General features: G+C 45.6%; 5 protein-coding genes across 5 annotated transcripts; all 5 read right to left on the reverse strand.

Annotated features, from left to right (window-relative positions):
• Positions 1-434: 434 nt before the first annotated feature.
• K441DRAFT_658130 (uncharacterized protein) lies at positions 435-1201 on the reverse strand. The gene has a single exon (XM_067648291.1). The coding sequence runs from the start codon at positions 1147-1149 to the stop codon at positions 571-573; it is 579 nt and encodes a 192-aa protein (XP_067505552.1). The 5' UTR covers positions 1150-1201; the 3' UTR covers positions 435-570.
• A 4363-nt stretch (positions 1202-5564) lies between these two features.
• On the reverse strand, positions 5565-8101 carry K441DRAFT_686378 (uncharacterized protein; the record flags this gene model as incomplete). The annotated part of the gene is made up of 5 exons (XM_067651984.1): positions 5565-6795; positions 6849-6935; positions 6990-7211; positions 7381-7560; positions 7620-8101. The coding sequence occupies 5 exons, from the start codon at positions 8099-8101 to the stop codon at positions 5565-5567; spliced, it is 2202 nt and encodes a 733-aa protein (XP_067505553.1).
• A 1442-nt stretch (positions 8102-9543) lies between these two features.
• K441DRAFT_65686 (uncharacterized protein) lies at positions 9544-9990 on the reverse strand. The gene has a single exon (XM_067648077.1). The coding sequence runs from the start codon at positions 9882-9884 to the stop codon at positions 9621-9623; it is 264 nt and encodes an 87-aa protein (XP_067505554.1). The 5' UTR covers positions 9885-9990; the 3' UTR covers positions 9544-9620.
• K441DRAFT_658132 (uncharacterized protein) lies at positions 9609-11416 on the reverse strand. The gene is made up of 6 exons (XM_067648292.1): positions 11260-11416; positions 11081-11152; positions 10922-10956; positions 10776-10853; positions 10202-10683; positions 9609-10097 (listed from the first exon to the last, which is right to left on the reverse strand). The coding sequence occupies exons 1-6, from the start codon at positions 11271-11273 to the stop codon at positions 10038-10040; spliced, it is 741 nt and encodes a 246-aa protein (XP_067505555.1). The 5' UTR covers positions 11274-11416; the 3' UTR covers positions 9609-10037.
• A 175-nt stretch (positions 11417-11591) lies between these two features.
• K441DRAFT_633987 (iron reductase domain protein) lies at positions 11592-13826 on the reverse strand. Its single transcript, XM_067646394.1, has 5 exons — positions 13450-13826; positions 13056-13391; positions 12583-13005; positions 12245-12531; positions 11592-12187 (listed from the first exon to the last, which is right to left on the reverse strand). The coding sequence occupies exons 1-5, from the start codon at positions 13484-13486 to the stop codon at positions 11735-11737; spliced, it is 1536 nt and encodes a 511-aa protein (XP_067505556.1). The 5' UTR covers positions 13487-13826; the 3' UTR covers positions 11592-11734.
• Positions 13827-17782: the final 3956 nt, after the last annotated feature.

Below are 17782 nucleotides of genomic sequence, written 5' to 3' on the forward strand. Positions count from 1 at the left end.
CCTTATTGCATTACCGCCGAGGCCTTAGCCTAATTGCGCAGCAGAAGGTCGCGGGTTTAGTTCCCATTAGTAGCGTGTTAAAAACGTCAAAAAAAAAGGTTATTTCCTATTAAATTACGTATCAGCAAGGCTTTAAATTGATCGTGTTGTTCTCATCTTATTTTTAACGCCCTAAATCATATTAAACCTATATATTTGCATTGTGGCTTAATAGACCACTCAAGAACTTCAGGAAAAGTGGTGTAATTATGTTGGCTAGCTCTAAATCAAAGCAATTGCAGAACTTACTATACCACTACGCCGCGGAGACTTTGTATTATAATACCTACAATTTAATTAAATTATAACCCCTTCCAAACCTTACAATTGAATATTTTCACATACAACACCACGCCAAGACTTACGATGCAGGTGCAGATCACGACTCAAGCATGGCTTAATTATGATGTAATTGGTATACGGCCCTAAGATTAAGATCTACAACACTAAAAACAAGCTCCAAGCCACTGATTTTACACCGGCAGAATTGAACTTGGCAAAAGATTCGGACAGTAAAGTTACTGCCAAGAGTTACTGTCCGGATCCTGTCCGGAGGAAGGCTTGTTGAGGGGCGTTCTTGGGGACTTCGTCGGCTTTCGACTCTTTCTCCCTCAACGGTAGTGCGCTTGATTGTGGTTGGATTTTCGCTTGGTTAGATCCTTTCTTGCGATGCCTTGGTTGCTGGTCCCTCTTTGATCTATGCAAGGTTGCGGGAGCTACAGGCGCAGCTTTCTGTGCTTTTGTTTCCAGCTGTTCTGCTGGTAGTGCACTCGAACTGGTCTGATTATTCGTCTTCCGAGGACCTTTCTTGGGATATTTTGGCTGTCCATTCTTCTTGTTCAAGCTTTGCGACTTTAGAAGACCGTTACGCTCGGTTTTCTGAGCTGTGGCAAACTTAGATGATTGCGCTTCTGGCTTGCCCTGTGATTTCAAAGAGGCTGTGGAGGACTCGTGCACTGAGTCTGCTCGAGGTCTCGATTTCATTCCTGTAACAGTGACCTTCCCATTCTGGAGCGGGGTGGCTTCTGGATCCTGTGATCGGCCCAGGTCAAGAGCCTTCATCGAACTGAACAAATCTTCTAAAGACATGACTGGGAGAGGTGAATTCATTTTAATATGTTTATTCGTCAACGAAGCTCGATGTGATATACTAGTAATCCAACTCTCACGCGGAAGTGAACCATAGAGGGAGGGGTCCTCGGGATGACTCCGGCTGTCAGTTGCAGCTTTAGAGCAGAGAGAAGCCATCTAACTTAAGGGTTTTGAACGCTGATGGTTCCCTTATATAAGACGAACCAACAGAAGCACTACTAATAATTTCAGAATACCTTGATGTCGTCGAAGTTATAGCTGCAAGTCCATTGAGTTCCCTTTCACAGACAACGGAAGGCTCCCTCTTTAAGTTTGCCTATCAACCACCAAAAATTCATCAACTTTAACATACTATAACTCTACTAAAGATATTAAAATCACCTATTTATAAAAATCACCTATTTATAAAAATGGTTTAATATATATTATAGTTCTTAAGTTAAATATAAAGCTTTATAAAAAAATTTTTTTATAGGAATAGATTGTATATTTATAAGCTTATATTTAAGAATTTAGTTAGTATATAAAGGTTAGTGGATTTTAATAGATATCTCGCGGTGGTATCACAGGGGTCAGCGATACAATTTAGAATAAGCTTGATTGCTAGCTATTTGCTCATGCTATCGCACAAATGACTACGTAATAGGTAGAAACAGAAGAGGAAATGTGTATCCCTTGCAAACGTCAAAACGGGCCCTTAGGTTATCAATAAGAACTAACCAATTATATTAGCTGAAATTGGTGCCCGTACTCAGGAATATGGTGGCCCTAATTGTTAATATGGAGAGGTCGAATTTGGGCAACGGCCAGGGGCTTAGGAGGAGCTGTTTTCGTAGTCTAATTTAAGGGGACGTTGTATTAAGTCTTCTAAACAAGGTTTATATCAATTCTAGCGCGATTGGAAGGCATGGTGGCGGTGTAATTAATAATTGAATTCTACATAGATACACGCGTTAATTTGAAAACGGTATTTCCGCACGGACCACGTTACAAGGCATAGGTGTCGATAAATAGGGGTAGCGAAGGTACGTGCATAGGTGTCACGGGACGAACGTGCGTGGGTAATAATAAAGCAATTAGATTTAGCTCGTTAGGCGCGGACCTGGGCTTATCCCTTAACACGTTAGGGCACCCAGAGGATAAGGCCCGTGCGCGAACACCAAAACTTGAACAACGCGTTTATCTAGGCGGCAGCGTCATTCAGGGACTTATTTTAGCTGCAGTATCTATAAAATACCGTTCTGCAAGAAGTACGGCCGCTAGAGACTTTATATCAAGCGACTCAACTCCAAGATAAGCTTATATATTATTTCGCTATGAAATCAGAAGCTTTGTATTCCTAAGCACAGGCATTAAATTCTATTGATCTGATTGGTAGGCTCTTATCGATAACACGGGTGCCCAAGTTGACGTGTTAAGGGATAACCTATTGCTGAGCAGGTTATAGAGTTAAAACGTTGTGTATTGGTGGTGGATGAGGTTTGTCTTATCTCATAAATCAGACCCCCGGGAGAAATTGCGCCACGAGGTAGCTAAGGGCTAGCGCTACGCTTGTGGACCTTACCCTAATCCTGTGGACTTCTGGACCAATCAGATCACACCGAGAGGAATTTCTCCCCGAGGGTCTGAGAGCTTATGGGCGCCCTTTGTATGAGAACTCAATGTTTTTTGTTAGGCGACGACTCTTCCATTACAAAGCAATATCTCAACCCTTTAATAACGTCTAGTTATTATAAAAATACCATAAGGTAGGAGCTCTTTAGTTTCTCTATCTATTATATAAAATATTAGATATAGGCGGTCGGTCGTATTTTCGTTGGTCGCATTTTTGTTGGTCGCATTTTCGTTAGTCGCATTTTCGTCGGTCGCATTTTCGTCGGTCGCATTTTCGTCTCGTCGGTCGCAATCTTGCCTTACTACCATTCTTATATACTTCTCTACGTCTAATTATCTCTAAAATACTGCGAGCTAAATGCCCTTTTTCTTCTCTATCGCCTCTATATTATGGCGATATTGTAGCTCTATTATACAAGAAGTTAGATATAGGTAGTCGGTCAGTTTTGATCGCAATCTCGCCCTACTGCCTCACTGCCATACCTTATATACTTCTCTATGTCTAATTATCTCTAAAGTAGTACGAGCTGAAAGCCCTTTGTCTTCTCTATCGCCTCTATATTACGGCGATATTATAGCTCTATTTTATAAGAAGTTAGATATAGGTAGTTGGTCGGTTTAGTTAAACATTCATTTTAGAAATCTAACTTACGCTCTACGACGATGTATCTCGCCCCTTAGTATTCCTAGTAGGGGGTTATAAATATATAGATATAATTAGCTAAAGAATCTATTACATTAATAAAATATATAATAACTCTTGTGGTTAGGACGTCGCTCGTAGAAATATACAAAATTTGATTTTTAAAACATTCATTTCTCACCAAAGCGACGCCCATCCCTTCGTCTGGCAAAACGGACTTTTCGTATTGGGCGCTTTAGGCGCTCCTGCCTGGGTTAGCATGCTGCAGGCACCCTAGCTAGCGTGATTTTATTAGCAAACCTCACCAAAACGCGTCAATATTGCGATGCCGATGAAATAACGTATGTGATGGGGTTGACCGACACCCTAGTTTTGACCGAAAGGAACATCAAAATTTTACCTAAGTTGTATCTATCACGCCTAGGTAAGCGTTAGCACGATACACCGCCTTTTAAATATATGTGTTACTCTAATTTTGGCAGAACAATAAAACTTTACTTAAATAGCAGGCGGTACGCTAGCTCGGTCAAAACTAGGGTGTCGGTCAAAACCCCATCACATACGTTACTGCAGAAGGCCACCACCAAAAACACCTCTATATATATTTTTTTAAGGAAGTTGGGTAAAAAGTCGCGATATATGACGCCATGACTGCAGGTTTCCGCCCTTCCTCCATTAACCGGCTGGTGATTGTGTGGGAAAATCCTCCATCAGAGTCCTCCCCCAAATTACTACCACCTATCTACTTTATACGCGTTCTTAACGCTAATGAGGATAAGCCAGTAAAGGACCAGCCTAAGGTTATAAGGGAGGACGTGCTATATACGTTAAATAAGGTGTATCAAGTGCTACAAATGGTTGAACGGTTCAACCAGCGGTTATTCGATATCCAAGCGTCAATGAGGCGCCAGCACCCTTGCTACCGCACTGACCAGAGGCTTTAACACCAAGCTTTACATAGTATAGAGCCTCTAGATTGGCTTATGAGGCGTGCATATACGAAAAGTCCATGAAAAACTTGCCAGACGAAGGGATAAGTCCTCAGACGCTCCGCAGAAGATTTTGCTGGTGGCAGGGGGGTGCGCAAGGGGCTGAAATTAGTGCGCTATTCTGATTGGTCTAGGAGTTAGTGTCACCGGAATAAATCTTTTGCGGAGCGTCTGATTCATGAGATAAGGTTTGTCCTCATCAAGCGCCAAGCCTCATCACGTGACATCCTTGCGGGCTTGTTCACCAACATTTTTGGTACCAATTGGCGTTCAACAATTCAGCTTGGGCCCTCAGTCTCTTGGCCCTCACATATAGATTCGTGTACGGATTACTAACAGTAAGGTAATCATAACCCAAGTCCTATGAATATCTCTATCCCTTCGCCTGGCAAAATTCGTCCTACGGTTATCGATAAGAACAAAGCCAATAGATCAAGTTGAGACCCCAATTGGTTCTATTGGCTTTGTTCTTATCAATAACCGAAGGACGAATTTTGCCAGGCGAAGGGATAATCTCGTATTTAGTATTGTGAGCTGTAGGTACAGAGGAAATGTTCATATCAAGCCGACTGCCGTGGCAGCCTTGGATGGCGTTGGGGCCAGAATGACCCGAGTGCTTCGTACGCGAGTAAGCGCCAACTAATTCTAAAGGACCCTCTGATCCAACAAAGGATTAGAGCAGTTAAGAAAGCAGCTCTATATAAAGGTAAGGAGTCCGGGATGATTATAGAAGTATAAACAAGTGTGGCTGATTACAGAAGAAGGGAATGAACTTTCAGCCTTCGGAACTGACCGTGCCGGCGCCTTTCTACAACAATGCACTCCGGACCCCAAGAATTCCAAGTGTTTATAATATAAAAGGAGTCAATTCTGCTCAAGAGTTGCTAGTACACCATGACAGAATATTATGACGCTACTTCACAGTCGTAATATAAGGTGAGTAGACCTGTCTCTTAAGTAGTCATTCTTTCTCTACTTGGCTAGGCATATATATTGCAAATGAAAGTTAAAACGGTACCGAGTATTTCTGTGCCGTAGACAATATATGCCTTCTTTTGAAGCTATAGGGCGGAAGAATGGGTGGCATTTAGATAGGAGTTGTATTGGATTTAGCTTCTTCATCATTTTGCTTCTACATACTGATTATAGCCGCTCGTTAATTATCCACAGGTCGCATTGACGTATTATTAGGTAGACTCCTTACTCGCTTTCAGTTGGTCAGTCTCGAACATCATTTCAAGAAAGCCTAGAAGAATCTGAGCCGCCGTGAAAGTCAAATCCTTGCCTTCCTCTAGTACGTCCGTTGAGTTGTCGACTTTCTTATCTTTCTGCCTCTTTGGCAGCTCCCTTGGCAGTGGCCCAAACGGCCCAACGTCCTTGCTATCCAGAAATTCCATAGCTTTAATGTAATCCTGGTTCTCCTGATTCTGCGTGTGCAATGCCTCAAACATCTGGAATACCCCCCTAACAGCACTTTCAAGTGCTCCAACAATCCATGCATGATGAGCCGACGCGTGCTCCCCAATCAAGAAAAGCCAGCCGTTCGATCTAAATAACTCGGGCCACATCTCAGAGAACTGACTAGGGCCAAAGTAGGCGAATGCGCCGGACATATTGTTATCGGCATACCAGTCATAGGCGTGGTGGGTATCATAGTTGTCCTCAATGACCTTGCGAACAGCATCGTAGGTGCCGGGCTCGGCGTGGAGGAGAGCAAGATTATGGATGAGAAGCTCTTTGAGTTCTTCCTCGTTGCTAGGGGAGTCCGGTGATATGAGAGCCCCAATGCGCTGGGCGTCTTGACCCCAGGTGTAAGAGCAAAGGAGAACAGCCGGCTTTTCAGGGTCGTCATGGATATTGTATGATGGGTAGACACAGACGCGGAGCGGGAGGTCGGTTCTTGCAATCCCACCGCTGTTAATGTTATGAGGTGGTAACATCCACCAGGCCTTCTTGAATTTCATGCCTACTTTGCAAGATGCACCGTAGCCGAGTGAGCGAATAGCTTGCTTGGTACCATAGTGTAATCCAGCCTTGGTCAAATCCATGCGCTGGAGAGCACCAAGTGTGGTAGAGTTAAAGACGGCAAAGTATTTGCGAGTTTCTCGCACTTTTGATCCCTTTTCGGTATGTTTTATCGCCAGCGTCATGGTGAGATCAGTGTCGGTTGCTATGCCTGTCACTTGTCTGTGGAATTCAGGTTGCTTTTTCAACCTTTCAGCCATTTTCCTAGCAACCTTTTGAGTTCCACCTTCAACACAAACCCATCCAGTCTTACTCCACGGCTTTTTCTCTGTCTTCGCCTCTGTCTTGGTGTCTATCTTCATTCCGCCTTCTGGCTTCTTTTCTTGTGCAACGTAAAAGTCTAACGTTTCCAGAACAGTTTCTGAAAGAGATTGGTTGTACCATCCAGTCGCGCTTGTTGAATCCGAGTTAGCGAGTAACATTGTGTGCAAAGGTAGCTTGCTTACTAGGTGAAGGTCTCTAGCCACTCGATGGTGTTAAAGCTGTAGCCAGGTCCTCTCACCTTATCTTCCTCAATTTCCGGTATGACTGTTCTGTGCTCGGTTAGAGTCTCGTTCTTCTAGAATAAAATTGTGATAGAAACCTACGATCTCAAAAATTGACGTGTACTCATTGAATCAGCCTTTTTGAGCAACTCCCATCCTGGGTAACGGCGGTCAGAAGGATCTGCAGGGTGGACATTCCTTTGCGGATCCTTTTTCGGAACGTCTAGCTCCGTCTTCGGATCAATATCCAAGTCTTTCAATAGAAGGTCAACAAATGGCTTTATGGCTTCTTCTATTACTTTTGAAGGGTTTTGTTTCATCAGACTACCAGTAACGTCAGCAGATCTCCCCGGTGGAAGGTAGATGGTGAAATTCGAACAGGAGCAGCCTATAAGAAAAGACCAAAGGTGGAATTGTAGCGCAAACAAAACGAAGAGAAATTGCGTTCAGATAAGAAGGAGTGATGCTCTCAAGCGATTAAGGACATACTCACGCTCTCGGAACAATTTCTTCGTTAGCGGTATTTATACCGTAAGGGTTCTCTTCACCTTCGGGAACTGGGCCCACCCGACGAAAATCGTTGAAATATGATGGGCACATTTTCTCTTCATCGTCCATATAATATGGTACTAAGTCATCCAACATCTTTAGATGCTCGAAGAGTTGAAAAGTCCTGACAGGAGTGAGCGCTACAGTTGAGATTTCAAGAGCACATCGGAGGAAGAGTTTTACCTTGTCATCACGTTGTTGTAGGGAAACCGCATAGCTCCAACGTCGTAGTAGTCGTGCGGCGTTTTAGAGAACTCATGCGTGTATAGCCTACCACCAAGTCTCTCTTCCCCGGCAGCTTCTAAGATATCGTAAGATATCACATCTCTAAGGCCCGTTATTCTCTCCTTGATTTCATCAAGGATCATGGCAGTGAACATCCCGGCACATCCTGCCCCCACAATTCCAATTTTCAGTTGTTTACCGGGTTTGGCTCCAGTAAGGTCTGAACCTGGATGCTCAGAAGCCTTAGATTTTGTCAAGGCAAGCTGCTCGATACTGTCAGCAGAATCCCAATTCTTCAACTTGGACTCTTCGATCTTCTTCTTGAGAGCCAAGAAATTAGCCTCCAGCTTCTCCCGGGCAACATAGCGAGCCCATTGATACTTGTATGGCTCATGGATTGGTGGTGGAAGAATGACTGGAAGAGTGCTAGTAAGGGACATCTTGGATTTTGGAATAGACAGAGAGGTTGATGTTTGGGCTGTACCCTTCGAGGGATCTTCAGGTATTTATGCACTCGGAGCGCGTACGCCTCGGTAAGATCCAGGCTCAATAACGCTCATATTTGTTTAAGGTCGGCTGAGCATCTTTGCGTTTTTACTATTTGTAGGGTGCAGACAGCTAACCATGGTGTCCAATAGAGAGGCCTTTCCATATCTTCCTTCTGCTTTCGCTCACGGAAGTGGACGTAAGCGCCGTTCCAGAACTGCTATGCTGAACGAAGCTGCATAGTACAGCATTCTGTCACGTCCTACTGCAATTGACACATGAGCAGATTCTCCGGTATTATCAACATCAGTTAGCTCTGCTAGATACTGCAGTATCTGTCTCATACTTGCTTCAGGATTGGCCTGTGATGGCATCGTTGCTCAGAAGGCTTTGTGAACCGCATCAACTGGGGAGGAGAAATGCAGAACCTGACACTTTGCATGTTCAAGCTTTCAAGAGTCGGTATTAGCCGGTCGGGGGTACCCTCTAGCCGTGTGGGTATACGCATCAAAGAGGGGTTAAGGCTTAGTGTTCGTCGAAGTTGAAGTCCAGAGGTACGTTTTCCGGATGTGGCTTGGGTGCACAAGCGAGCCGTCCCGCCGTCAGCCAGCCACATCAGGAACGTGAGGACCTGATATAGAAATAATGTAGTAAGACGTTATGGTTTAACCTGCTGTGCTCCCCCAACATTATGCAATCGATGATTCTGGGTTTCGAGAGTTGCATTCAAAAGCAGCCCAATCACTTCGCTTGCTTCAAAAGAAGGCCACAGAATTATGTTTGGTGGCGCTCCTGGGTGGGTGCTCTGTCTGGTTTCAATCTTTTCTGGCCGCCATGTGCGCATGCGGTTGAGAGCGCGTGTTGATCACGCTAATCAAAATGCGTAGATTTATACCTAAAAAGGGTAAAAATACGTTAAAGTGGCCATGCGTATTACTTCAAAAGGTATAAACTCTGCCGTTTGATCACCAAGATCAACATGCGCTTTCAACCGGATGCGCCAGGGCGGTGTAGTTCCCGACGGAGCTGTCTGTCAATCACACCGGTATTTCTACTAGTCATAGAACTTACGTTTATGGAGGAGTCTCGATCATAGTGGGGCTTTAGAGAAGTGAAGATAACACGTGAAAGGCATCGTATGGTAGGAATAGTAGATAGATGCTCGATCGGTTTTCTTATGAGGGATGAGATTGGGGGAGTAGAGTGAGACCCTCATCAGCCAACTGTTACCAAAATGCTTGCTTAGCCTCCTCCGGAGCCAAACACCGCTCGCCGTACCAATTTCGAGTAGATCAATGATATGCAGCAGATAGACTGGATTTTAGACCAGTTGATTGCAATTCCGGATACCGTCTCTTCCTCAGTCTACCCACTGGTGGGGAGATTTAGCTGATCCTTCGGTGGGCTGGGAAGAATGGATATCGAGAGAAAACCATGACACCATTAGACGATGCGGACCCTGCTACTTTATACCTAGGCAAGAACCTGGTCGGCATGGACTTTTTCTACCGGATTTAACAGTGCAAATCCATAATGATTTCGGCTACAGTATGTATACCAAATACAACTTGTGAGCAGCAAATAAAGCATTACTGAAAGTGAGCGATCCAGATCATCATGCATTGCATACAAAACACTGGCCCGAGCACCCTCCACTTCCAAAGGCAGGAAGCGTCGAGCTGAGTCAGTTTTTCTATCATGTAACCTCCAATTCCACGCCCCCCGCAAATCACACATAATCCACTATCCGCTCCATCATCTTTGTTTGTCTGCTCCAAATTGAAGTGACCTCGCAACCATGCAAACATCATCAATCATCCCGAATAAGCCCTGTGGTAGAGGAACTTATGAAACATTTGGACCCCCGCTGAATGCAAGACGCGAAACCCTCTAGAATGTCTCTTCCTCAGGAACGTCGCCTTCGGTCTCGACGGGAATCTCAAATCCCTCCTATAATACCTGGTCAGTATTTCACCACTAGTAAGCACGATCACAAGACACATCCCAAGAGCATCCTTGGGCATAAAGGGGGAGTCGGGGGATAGGCTTCCTACCTCAGTTGAATACAAGATTGTCTGAATCTGTTTCAGCAGACCACCCTCATCTTTCTCCAACTCTGGATCTGCGTCCATTGCCTGTTGGATCAACAGTTCGATATCCCGGAGCTTGCTGAAATAGAAATCTCTCTCTCGCTCCAGCCCGGAAACAGTCTCCTTCAAAACATTATTCTCTTCTCTTAGCGCTGCACTTGCAGCTCCACCTTGCGGCGTGCGAGTCCTGGGTGCAGCTGTGTTGCTGGCTGGGGCGGCTCGTCGCGCGGTGCTTGCTGCCGGAGCAGCACGTGGTGCAGGGGCGCCAGTATTAGGAAGACTTCCGGCGCCTTTTCTTCGCGCAAGTGGGTCGTAATCATGACCGGGATAGTATTGGTCCCAATATCGCTTCGTCCACTGCAGAAACTCTAGGTTGTCCTGCATCTTGCATTTGATGAGCGCTTCTACCGGAATTGGTCGGTCGATGGCATGTTTTGTGAAGATATCTGAGGAAAATATCTCGTTAGCTATGATACTAATATTGTAGAAAGGTAGATAGATTATGGCTAGGCAAAGTGGGTTGGGGAAGGCGAAATACTTTGAAGTATTTTGAAGTTTTGCAAGTAGGCATATTCAGTGTTGGCGTTGAATTTTACCCTAGCCATTGGCACATCATCTACACCCAGATATGTCAGTCAAATTTCATTTGATATTCTTAGCTGACCGGTGGAAGTGTTGGCTTACAGTAGATGCTGTCGAAAACTTGGCAAAGCGCCGCCCTGCGCACAGTTTTATTAGCACATAAAATCCCACAGTTCCTTGCTTTTGTTTTTGTGGGTTTCTCCGCGGGAGAAATGTGGCGTCATAGGGATGTTGAGGAAAGCGGAGCATAGGAGCGCATACCCAGTACCGCATTGCTCGACCTTGGTGACATTAAGCTGGAGGAGGTTATTTAACCAGGCAAGAAGCTCCTGCCTATACATCCCAAACGTTAGTCATTTAGCCCGTATTGCGCGCGTGTGCTGATCACAAAGCTGAAGTAGTGCTGGGAAAGATTCTTGTAGCCTAACAACCCATCGTACCTTGATTCTCCCATCGTGAGTTGTTGGCAAAGTCGCGAGGATCAGAGAAGTGAGCCACTGTAGGATGTTGCTGGGGGAAGACGATAAGAGAGTCTACTGATGGGTGTGGAGCGTTTCGTGGTGGAGATGTTTTTGTGTTGTCGTGCTCCAGTACGGGCGATGGAAGATTGGCGCGAAAACGGTGCCCCTCAGTCCCGCCTCAGCCACGAAGCCCTCCAACGCGCTGATCCTGGTCCCACCACAAAAAAGACCTAATCTCCAAGATGATGTTATAGGAAATAGACTGTAAGTTCTGAGCTGCACGTTGCCCAGAACATACTCATGGAGCTGTAAGAGGCATCACTGAAAAGATATGTCTATTAACTTCGTAGGGTTTTATCCAATTGTCTAGCATACATTTTCCCAAAAAAGTTTCCATTGATTACTATACTCCTGCAATGCTACTAGACTCCAATGCATGCAAGATTAAACGCAGCTACTGATTTTTGGGTCCATTATGACCACCACTGTAATATCCTTGTGCGCCTGGGCTCTCTGCTCTTTCCGCTGGGGGATTTATTGGCGCTGGTGGCGTATCATATGAAGTCTCGCTGTACTTCGGTGGGCTGTCGTGGGCCATTCTCGCTCTCCTCCTCTCACCAAGCACGATGGCTAACACGTACACCAGCCAGACGATCGCAGCAACAACGGAATAAACGATCATCCCGGTATGTGAACCTGCACCCATGGTGTCTGCCAGCATAAACCCAAGGCCACCATTGATGATTCCAAGCGTTATGACAATTCTACCAAGCCAAATGTGGACATAGGACCAGAGTGTGCGACTGTTATGCTTTTTGTAGAGTGAATGATGGAGGAAGCCGAAGATAGGCTGAAAGAATATCGCCACAAAAAGGACGATACCAATTATTGGGTGGTATTCGGTGAGCTACAAAACCAGTCAGTTGATAACATCATAAATGTAGTTCCATGGGTTGGTACTTACGACGCCCTCAGTATTAGCAATAGAAACACCCAACCCGAAGGCAACGAGGAAGACCAGATACGCGAATGCCTGGAATGCAGCATGGAACCACACCAACCCGGGGAAACTTAGTAGCCGAATACTGATAGCTCCCACAGGGAAGAGGATAACAAATGCAAGAGCGGCCATAACACCATGAGCAATGAGCATTTTCGTCTCCCGTGTCAGCAGAGACAACACTGTGAAGGCATTGCCATTGCCGTTGTTTACGTTTGAGGAAGAATCACAGTAATTGACTTCGTCACGTTCTAAGAAAGGTGAGCCGGGCCAATTAGTTGGGTTTGCTCCGGGAAACTTACTATTCCAACTGTAGCTACCCGTCGGCTTGGCGGTAGGCCAACGAGATTGCCATTCGCTAGGGAAATTAGTCGGGAATGCTGAAGCAAACTCGCTTGGGATCGTGGAGGGCCAGGTAGTTGTTGCGGCAGCATTTGCAAAGGTACCTGTGGTTGGCCTTGGCACACAGCTGCTTGTACCAGTTGCACCAGCGACAGTGCCGGAGCCTGATGCCGAAACCGCTGTGAAAGGGTTGACACTGTTTCCACCTTTGGCATTGGTGAAATCCCAACTGAAGGTCGAAGCGTCACCGTTACCGTGCTGTGAGATAGTCGCGGATGTATCATCGGAGTTCAACGCTCCACCTGATTTAAACCCATGTATCCACTTCCCAGACGATGAGGTGAAATCCATGGATCCACCGGACCAGCTTTGACAATTTGAACCTGCGTTCGAATTAGTTGAGGCACGCGCGAAACTGGTTGATCTGAACTACATTTGATATTGGCGACCATCTTCCCATTGGAAATCCCTGAGCCATCCAACAATGATACCTCCGCTTTACTATTGAATTTAGGCTCAGCATGTCCTGTCCCAAGCCTCGGTGAAAGAGTCACATTTTTCCCGTCGCTTGAAGTATACACGACAAATATATTGGACCCAGTCATTCCAGTGCCCTGGCCTAGAGCAACCCATTGGTAAGTGCTGGGGGCTGAGATCTGGAAGAAAACGTCTCCATTGCCAGATGAAGCAGTGTCGGCGGGAATATTAAGACCATAGCAAACGTCGGATGTAATACAAGCCGTTGCAACTTGTGCAGACGCTCTCGATACTTGAAATTGGAGATGCAAGTCAGCATAGCCGCTAGGTATAGGGGAGAGGTTTCTTACCAAGCCCCAACAGGGCTGCAGAGAGGATACTCTTCATGTTTCCCGTTCAAACTGGTTGGGGCAGGTTCAGTCGTGAGAGGTTCACAGTGCGACCGGCATGCGTCAAGTAAGAGGGTGGGCTGAATTATTAGCCTTTCGTTGCAGGCTTGGCCTAGTGACACACAATGGCTTGACAAATAAAGCTATACGAGTATCGTTAAAAGCAAATTACCACACGGCGGAAAACATAAAATTGCGAGAGCAACAGAAATATGTATGAAGATCAAGAACAGCACCGCAGCAGATCATGACATGCTGAACCGCAGCTCCGAGCGAGCTGGCTTACGCTGGTTTTACAGAGCAACTCCCGAAGAGGTAAGATAAGCATGGCTTGGGATGGAGCTCTTGTGTTCAGCGCCTCGTCCAAAGCGGGGAGCCGTAGCTAAACCGACGAAGGTCAAAAGGACCCAGGGCTGCTAGACACGCGTCCTCGAAGTCATCAGGCGTGCTTGGTATGCCCAGCACCTATGATGCGAGAGCAACTCATCGAAATCGGTGATGGGATTGTTTGGCATTCGGGGATAGTGGTGGCGGAGCATATCACAAAAGCAGAAGCACATAAATCAGCGAATCATCATTGGCGGATGTCAGCTTAGCGCTTCGGCACAGGGAACCCGCAGATTTTGGGGTCCCGTCAGACAAAAGGATCTGCAAGGTTGTTTCAAATTCTCAATTCGAATCGTCTACTTTGCACTTGAACCTCGAAATTAGAGGGTTACGCGTTCTGCAGAAGCGTCTTATCGGAATTCACATGTACACAAATTGAACTATGTGCAGCTGATGCCAGATATATGTTGCCGTCGGCCGAGCGATAAGCTTCGAGCCACCAAAAAGGCGAATTTATTCTATCCACATTGACTACGAATAAGATCATATTGGTGGCTTCAAAAGACATGTGAAGACAATGAAAGGTAATTAGATGCTCCAAATAGTTCGGAAACTCCTCACCCGGCTTGGCTTAGAGACACCCCAGCCGCTCTTCTAGTAAGCGCGACTGGGGTGTCTCGGTAATGTAAGAGGCTGTGCATTTTCCGGGGGCCTTACAAGTATTCTTATCGCAACCGCCACGTGTTGCCGTTCCAACTTATTCCAAAGAGTCATCTCTAACTAATTCCAAACCAGCACTTTGTTAATGACCCTCTTATGGGTATACCGCGGAACCTCTGACGTCAAGCTTCCTCGGGTTTCTGCTGATATTACTTGAGCGTCAAGCTTCTTTCAACATCATACGATCACCGAGATCCTCGTTACTCTATGGACAGTTCATCAAAATCTCAAGAAGCATCTCTTATAGAATAAGGAATACATCACGATACTGCCCCCTGGCTGCTGGTCGCGATGGCTGCTTTTGAAGGCTTATGTGTCACTAAGCTTAGGATTTTCTTTTCCAAGCTGGGCTTTTCACCAGCTCGCTAGGGTGCCGGGAAGGAGGTTTTCGCCATGTAAAAGGAATACCTCAACAACAGCATGTTTGACATGAATCTAGAGAATAATATCTTTCATCAAGGTCTCCGGGAACCTAGTCATGTCAGTCTCACAGCATGATTGATACTGTACTAATTACCTCAGCTCTATGTTCTCGCTACCGTCGCGATTTTAGTATCGTTGGCTTTGTATTACCTTATTGCTCAGTCTCCATTGCTCTCAAAAAGATGAACTGTCCTTCGATGTCTCATTTCTGCTGAGCTTCTTTGACTTGCGTAAATCACGAATCAACAACCCAATATGTAGAGTATGCGGAGTCAGGTCTCTGAAGAACATGGATTAATTTAGGGCGGACATTAGTTATCTTCATCACTTGAGCATATCTTCCAAAGCGACAACTAGGGCGGCTAGGAGCACTGCCACCTCTACTTGTTCCAAAACAGTACAGTAATATGTTCCAAGAAAGCCTCCTTGGGATCCCCGCATTAGTTCAGCAATGCGTCTTTCCTATATCGGGGTCTTGAGAAAGGAATTACGTTTATTGTGGTGTCTTCCGTAACGAAATACATTTGGAATTTTACCTTTCTTGAGGCGGTTATGACGAAATTCACTATTAACTCTTGATAGAAATCTTCCTCATGTGTTCAGCCAGTTATCCTCTATATCCCATCATTGACTAGCATTTATTTTCCCTTGCGGCCTACGATTGGATAGTGGCCGGTGAGGGCGACTCGTTTTATTTCTACCCCTCACATCCAACTAATGACCGCAATCGATGAAGTGGCGGATCGAACTTGTCATGGCCTGAATATACTCTCAAATTCTATCAATCCACCCAGAAAGCACGGTAGTTCGAATGTTTGAAACCTCGAGACCAAGGGGGATTTATTTTGTTAACTACTATAGAAATTCTCACAATCATCAATGGCATAACGGCTAAGTGGACGGTGATGCGACCAATTCTCGCTACTTTTTCACTCTCATACCCGGGCCGCACAACTCATGAGATAGTCAGGGGTAGGGATACACTGTGGTAACATCAGCATTTTTGACAAAGACGATATTGCATCTTCCCACGAGCAGGGCAATGTACAAGTGACTGAGATTGAGGGTAAGCGATTAAATTTGGAACACGAGGTAAATTTGCTGCTGAATACATGAGACGAAGGCATTAATGCTTGGAGAACAAAATACGAAGATGAATTGATGGATAATCATGCAAACGAGTTGGAATAGGCCTGTGGAACTTTTTGTAGGTAGGGTGATAAGACACAATTCACCGGTTGTCTCGTCTCATCATCAACTTGCTTTGGCTACCGGGCATCGGACCGGCTAACATGTTCTTCGAAATCCTCACGATGATTTTCTTTCAAACTGCAGCTTCATAATTCATCGCATAACAGATAACCACTCCTTTTTGTATAACTCGTCAGCACAGCAGAATGGTGCGGACCTCATAAGCTCCAATTCGCTGGCCATCCTCTATTTCGTCCCCAGCGCCAATTCCAAGCACAACCTCTCCCTCCATAAACCCAGTTACATACGCCAGAGACACCACCTTCTAGTGATCCTCTTTTAGCCGCAAGATCTTTGGCGTTGAATATCCGAAAAGCACCATATTTCATTGTTTTCTTCCAAAGGGGTTTTCTCAGAGATGATGAATGACTGCTCGCGACTAATTGTAAGACTGCTGTTTAACGGCGTGAGCTTGACGGAGGGAACAAAGTCTCTGAACTTGGCAGGGTCGAATGAAAAGCCGTGCTGAAGCATATCTTGCACATCAATGGAGCGGACAATGGATTTATCGAGACTAGAAAGGTTGTGCATGTTTGTAAATCAGTCTTGTAACGTTTCATCCGACATGGTTCTTAAGTCCTCAAGTTCATGAACTCGGAGAAAATTTGGCAATACGGAATCAACTCCATGAGCTATGATAGAGGCCGTACGCAGAATCAATACTGTATATAAGGAAAGCTCCTCGTCTGAGAAAATGTCATGCGAAATGTTCGATTGCGAAATGGTAGGCCCGGTCAGAGTCTTTGCTAATGCAGTTATGGTTCTCCACAATGCCTGTCCGAGTTCAACGCCCTGGAGGCCGGGACCGATCGCTATCTATAAGCTTAAAAGGTTCAATAATCGGTCCAAGTCTACCTTTCACAGATATCAATGATTCGATGGTATCTGCACGAAGGCCTTTAACACGCAGCGTAGGCATATTCGCATTTGCTGGAAAGGGATCTTTGAGCACTCGAAGGAACCCTGACGCCGAGCGTGTAGTCCCGAAATACCCTGCACCAGTAGCCTCATTCCAATTTGGTACCCAAGGCGGACGTCCAAGAAGCTCCAATTCACCTTCCAGTGGGAGATGGGTATATGGGAGGAATTGCAAGTAGCGGTATTTGGTTACTATGAATTGTTGGTAGGGGGGGGTACTTGGGCAGTCTCTTTGAGCTCAGCGACGTGTCACGTGACAGCGCGCGGGCCATCGTGTAGATATCTTCTCGGAGCCTTCGAGCCCCTGAGATTCTTCCTCATAGAGTATCATATGTATCATTCCATCAGCCTGCTCAGTGCCCTGACATGAATTTACAACGTCAGTAACTGTAACCGACTACCGGACCTTGCATATTACCCTGTTCACTAGCGTCAGCACTACCCTCGTATACCTCGTGTATCTTATATTACCCTGTTTCGACTACATATTAGTCTCCCCTTTTATCTTATTCCTTATACCTTCCTCGTGTATATATAGACGCTTTAGAGCTACATTTACAATCAAGTCGCTCGTTCAATTCCTCCACACTGCAAAGCTTACAGTAACTTCTGCTGGGGTTTTTTTGTAATCTATGTCGATGTCGCCAGGCCGGCA

This window comes from Cenococcum geophilum, assembly GCF_001692895.1.
Source record: "Cenococcum geophilum 1.58 unplaced genomic scaffold K441scaffold_15, whole genome shotgun sequence".
Taxonomy (NCBI): Eukaryota; Fungi; Ascomycota; class Dothideomycetes; order Gloniales; family Gloniaceae; genus Cenococcum; species Cenococcum geophilum.